The sequence below is a fragment of the Emiliania huxleyi genome (genome assembly GCF_000372725.1).
Source record: "Emiliania huxleyi CCMP1516 unplaced genomic scaffold EMIHUscaffold_263, whole genome shotgun sequence".
In the NCBI taxonomy this organism is placed as follows: Eukaryota; Haptophyta; order Isochrysidales; family Noelaerhabdaceae; genus Emiliania; species Emiliania huxleyi.
Window position 1 is genome coordinate 27,931 of NW_005200063.1, and position 4,819 is coordinate 32,749.

At 67.6% G+C, this 4,819-nt stretch overlaps 4 protein-coding genes across 4 annotated transcripts in view; 2 read left to right on the top strand and 2 right to left on the bottom strand.

Annotated features, from left to right (window-relative positions):
- Window positions 1–550: 550 nt before the first annotated feature.
- Window positions 551–1,272, top strand: EMIHUDRAFT_238157 (hypothetical protein; the record flags this gene model as incomplete). Its single annotated transcript, XM_005777248.1, has 2 exons — window positions 551–985; window positions 1,189–1,272. 2 exons carry the CDS (start codon window positions 551–553, stop codon window positions 1,270–1,272), a joined length of 519 nt encoding a protein of 172 aa, XP_005777305.1.
- Window positions 1,273–1,596: 324 nt separating this feature from the next.
- On the bottom strand, window positions 1,597–2,191 carry EMIHUDRAFT_367549 (hypothetical protein). Its single transcript, XM_005777249.1, has one exon. The coding sequence runs from the start codon at window positions 2,142–2,144 to the stop codon at window positions 1,806–1,808; it is 339 nt and encodes a 112-aa protein (XP_005777306.1). The 5' UTR covers window positions 2,145–2,191; the 3' UTR covers window positions 1,597–1,805.
- A 233-nt stretch (window positions 2,192–2,424) lies between these two features.
- EMIHUDRAFT_238159 (hypothetical protein) lies at window positions 2,425–3,390 on the top strand (the record flags this gene model as incomplete). The annotated part of the gene is made up of 1 exon (XM_005777250.1): window positions 2,425–3,390. The coding sequence occupies one exon, from the start codon at window positions 2,425–2,427 to the stop codon at window positions 3,388–3,390; it is 966 nt and encodes a 321-aa protein (XP_005777307.1).
- Window positions 3,391–3,488: 98 nt separating this feature from the next.
- Window positions 3,489–4,819, bottom strand: part of EMIHUDRAFT_443757 (hypothetical protein) — a 1,724-nt gene continuing 393 nt past the window's right edge. The window contains exons 2-5 of the mRNA XM_005777251.1: window positions 4,736–4,791; window positions 4,026–4,678; window positions 3,937–3,976; window positions 3,489–3,865 (exon numbers count right to left, since the gene is read on the bottom strand). Of these exons, the coding sequence (XP_005777308.1) occupies window positions 3,695–3,865; window positions 3,937–3,976; window positions 4,026–4,675 (861 nt within the window). The 5' untranslated portion in view covers window positions 4,676–4,678; window positions 4,736–4,791 and the 3' untranslated portion in view covers window positions 3,489–3,694. The remainder of the gene's footprint in view (window positions 3,866–3,936; window positions 3,977–4,025; window positions 4,679–4,735; window positions 4,792–4,819) is intronic.

Genomic DNA, 4,819 nt, shown 5'->3' on the forward strand with positions numbered 1-4,819 from the left:
AGAGAGAGAGAGAGAGAGAGAGAGAGAGAGAGAGAGAGAGAGAGAGAGAGCCGAGGCGGTCGCCGGGTCATCAACCTCAACACACATCCAGGCCCTGGGCGCCCCCCCGGGAGGGGGGGGGGGGGGCGGATGCGGGTCCGATCGATTTCTTTCTCTGAGGCGCACGGCGCTTGCCGCGAGACTCGTGATCTTCCATGGAGTCTCCGTCTCGCGCACGCACTGGTGACAAGAGCGAAGAGGCCCGCCAAAGAAAGAGGCCGGCCTCGTGCGGCGGTCGGTGGCGGCGATCACGGTCGCGTTGTCCCCGAGCGAGTGCGCCGCCGCCCTGAATGCCTGAAAGCGCTCCGTGTCGAAATCGAAGAAGAGAGAGAAGAAAGAAACACACAATCGTTGTGTATAGGTAAACAAATTTCGCGGCCGATCAAGGATGTCAAATCGCGCGTCCCCGGAGTGACTTCGAAGGCAGGCGGGAGCGCGAGCCCCTTGTGCGTGCGTGTGCCCAGTGTGTGCGTGTGCGTGCAGCGTGCGTGGTGCGTTGGCGTGGAGTCGGATGGCCTCGTGCGGGGATTGGGAGGCACACAGCTCGAGCCTGGCCGGCGCCCAAGAGCCATGCTTCCAAGAGGGAGCAGACGACGAGCAACGCGTGCTTGCGAATGCGCACGGGACGTCTTTGATGGACTCGGAGGCGCGGAGCTCGAGCCTGCCCGGAACGCAATCGGGCAGCGTCCAAGAGGGAGTAGACGGCGACAGATTCATGGGTGCGAATGTGCGTTGGATGCCTTCGCGCAGCTCGAGCCGCGTCGGAGGCGAGCGGGCCGGCTTTGAGGAAGATGGCGAGGAGTGGGTTCACCTGGTCTGGGCCGACGCCGACTTCCGGAACGGCGCCGCTCTTGAAGCCTTCGAAGCGGGGAGTGCGGTGGAGAGCGAGGTGCTGAAGCGAGAGCTGTCCACTCTCGAAGGACAGGCGCGTCCCTCGCCCTTTTCTGTGAGTCGCTGTCTCCTGACCTCGTCTCCGCCCGCTCCAGGTGCAATGCCTCCTGGAGGACCGCCGTCGAGCCGAGGCACAGCACGCTGCACTCCTCCGCGCATCGCGCGAGATTGCGGCGCAAACAACGGCGAGGGCGAGGGACAGAGTCAGACATCAGCGTCCCGCCACAGCACTCAGCCGTTGCTTCTCTCGTTGCGTAGGAGCTGCTCTTGCGTTCGCTCGCCTCCCTCTCCCAGCAGCCGAAAGGCGGACCCGTGCGCTTGGCCAGCATGGTGCGAGTATGACGTGTGTCTTGCGGAGGTTGGGGGCGGGAGACGACGGACGGTGGCACCCACACGGCGCGTGTCCGGTATGGTGGTTGGCAGGGCGGTGGCTGCGCCAGCGCCTTTCGCGGTCGCGGGCGACGACAAGCTCGGAGTGGAGGAGATGCGCTGAGCAGCTCTGGAGAGCCCATCGAGTCTGTTGGCTTGCACTGCGTGTTGTGTCGGCATGTGTCTGTGTCGGTGGGACGTCCACGCGCGGAGGGGGGGCCTGGGTTTGGAGCTCACAATTCGAACAGTGGGAGGTAGGCAAAGAGAGGAAGGAGAAGGTGCTGAGTCAGGGGTGCGGCGTTCGAGATAAATGTACACTGGTCAACTACCGACACAATAACGAAAGACGCCACAGATACAATAGAGCTCACACCGCGGCGGCTCCCGCGCGACTGAGCGATTTCAACGCGCAAACGAGAATCAAACACGTGGATCACGTCTGACAGAAGGAAGAGTCCCTCATCGGCCTCAAAGATGTGCTTGCTTCGAGCCATACTGCCGCACGCTCATTTCGCAATGCTGCTCTCACAGCCAGCTGCACCATGGCGCCTTCCCACAGAATAGGCGATGCAAGCACTCGAGCCGGCAGCCACGAGGAGCACGGCGATAGCCGCCGCGCCGCTCCAATAGCGAGAGCGGTACCAGGCGTGGTCATCTTTGTTGTCTGGATTCGGGCACGACAAGCGCTCGCTGTCGAATTCGCTCTGCCTTTCGACAAAACTCGGGCCTCGGTTGTCCTCACAGCACACGAGCAGCTCCTCCACCTTGGACAGCTCGAAGGTCACCGAGCGGGCCTGTGAGCCTGTGGTGCTGGCCCGCGTGATCGGCGGGAGCGAGGGCTCCATGTCGGCGGCAGGTCTGCCGGCTGCGGCACAATGAGCGGCCGGCGGCTCTCGTCGGGGCACCATCTCGGTGTTCCTTTTGGTTTGCCGCCGAATTGTCCTTGCGCGGCTTGATTGATTGTTCCCCCCTTCAGAAAGAAGAATTCGCGTCGGATTTCGGGGAAAAAGAAAGAAAGAAAACGGACAACCCAAGGGAGGTCAGGGGGAAGCGCGTGCAGGAATTCTTCTTCGCGCGAGAAGCTCATCGCACCCGCGAAGCCCCTCTCCTCGGTCGCCTGCCGCCATGCCGCTGATCGCCGCGCTCTCGCTCGGCCTCGTCGTGCCTCGCACGCCTCCGCAGCCCACGTTTGCCCGCTGCTCGACCAGCATCAGCATGGTCGATGCCGAGGCCACTCGCGACGCGGCCACAGATGTCGGAGGTGCCGCGTCAATCGTGACTGGCTGGCAGCAGGCGGCGCTCTCAAAGATCGCAGACCAGTGTGGCCTGACGCCCAAGGACTATGCGGACGACTTCACGGGCGTTTCGGGCTCTCCGGGCAAGATTGTCTCGTACGAGGGCCCTGGCGCGCCCAACGTGGCTTGGTGCTCCGGCCTGACTCTCTCGGGCGGCGAGGTCTCGCGAGGGGCGGTCGCCGCCTTCTGCGGCCCGCTGACGGATGTGCCGCACCTCGTCGTGAGCTGCGGCGTCTCGGACGGCGGCGTCGACCTGTACATCGACTACCGCCCGCGCGCCGAGTCTGGCTACGACCCTGCGCTCCCGACGCTGGCCGACTATCCTTCTCCAGAGACGCGGGAGGCATTCGCAGAGGGCGGCAACCGGAAGGACTTTGCGGAGGCGTACTTCACGGAGGAGGCGGAGGCGGCCAGGGCGGCGCTGCTGTCGATCGAAGGCGCCGTCGCGGCGCCGCCTCTCTCCAAGGAGGCGACTTCGGCCCTCTCCGCCGGCCCGCTGCTGGTCGACCTGAGGCTGCCGCTCACGGACCACGCGGCGAGCGCGGCGGCGGAGGCGTGCTCCGCCGCGGTGGACCGCTGGCTCGGGTGGATGGCCTCCGCCGAGGAGATGGGGCGCGGCCTCTCCGCCGGCATGCGCCAGACGGCGACCTACACGCGCGACACGAAGGTGCGCGCGAACCACTTTGGCTTCCTGCTCGGGCGGTACTCGGCCCTGTTCGGCGCCGAGGAGGGGAAGGCGCTCGCGTCGGCGGACGCGGGGCCTCTCGACGAGGCGTACGTCGGCGGCGGGAGCTAGTGGCGGGGCGCCCTTGAGCGCGAGTCGTCGCGCTCGTCCTCGCAAGCGGTCACCGCCGGCGCCGCCTTCAGCTTCTCGCCCTGGGCCAAAGGTGTGTTGAGGTCCTAGTTTCGCAGAGAATAAAGTCATAACTCGCTCTCACTCTCTCTTTCACTCTCGCCGCTGCTTTGAAAAGCGAGCACTGTCGAATCAGACCACCATGCGTGTACACCCAAACAGCCTCAGAACACACACTGCACGTGCGGCGAGACGTGTATACATCTACCGACAAGGAAGGCTGCCTCCCGCGGGGCCGCCAAGCCGGTCAGGCCCGGCCCGCCTGGCGGAGCGGCCGCGCGAGCCCTCCCCTCCGCGGCGCGTTCGGGAAGGCGAGCAGCAGCCAGATGAGCGCCAGCTCCGCGAAGGAGACGTCGATCGGGATCGCCATCGCCAGGCCGAGGTGGTCGTAGCAGACCTCGACCGCCTTGAGCTGCACCTGCTCCTCACCCGGAGTGAGTGAGCGGCGAGTGGCCGCACCACGCCTCGACCGCCTCGCGCCCGCGGCGCCTTTGGCAGGATGCGGCACGTGAAAGCGAGCAGCCGCTGCCTGTATAGGAAGCTTCCGAGAAGGGTCAGGGAAGGGTCAGCGAAGGGACGTGGCGGCGAGCTGCCGCTGCCGCAGCGCCGACGGCATCGCCCGCAGCTCCTTGTTGACCTCGGCTTGCCGGCCCGCAGCGACGCGCGGCCGCGGAGGCGGCGCGGCCGCGAGGTTGCCGCTGGTCGCGCGGCGGCTGAGCACCGCCGCCAGCTCGCGCACTTGCTTCCGGTCCACCGGCCGGCCCGCCGTCGCGCTCTCCGCCATCGTCACGCGGCGCGGCGGCCGGGCGGCGGCCGGGGCGGACGGGGGCGGAGGGGCGGCCGAGGGCGAGTCTGCAGCGCGGCGGAGCGGCACGCTGGAGGGCGCTGCAGCCTCCTGCGGCGCCGCCCTCCGCTTGGGCGGCGGCGTGACGGGCCGCTGGCGCGCGTGGGTCTGGAAGGTCGTCCCCTTCTCGCGGACGACCCAGGAGCTCTTCCTGCGCATCCGGCGCGGCGGCGCGGGCAGGCCTCCGCCGCCGTCCGCCGCGTCGCCCGCGTCGCTCGTCGCGGCGGAGGAGGCCGCGCCGGCGGAGGAGGGAGGAGGGGACGCGTCTCCACTCGGCTGGTCAGTCGGCTCTCCCGCCCTGCCGAGGGCGGAGTAGAGCTGGTGCAGCACGATGGCGGCCCGCTCCTCCCTCTCCTCGAAGGGCGCCGCGCCGAGCTCCCCCATCTCCTACAGAAGACGGGCTGAACCCCGTCAGAGAGGCGCGGTCAAAGGCGGGACCGGCACCTCGGCCTCCGTCTCTCCTCGTCGGCGAGGACGAGGCGCAGCCGCGTGCAGCTCACCTGCACGTCTCCCCGCACCACCCGCACC

Coding starts and splice junctions, on each gene's coding strand:
- EMIHUDRAFT_367549 (XM_005777249.1), bottom strand. CDS start 2,144: ATGGAGCCCTCGCTCCCGCCGATCACGCGGGCCAGCACCACAGGCTCA.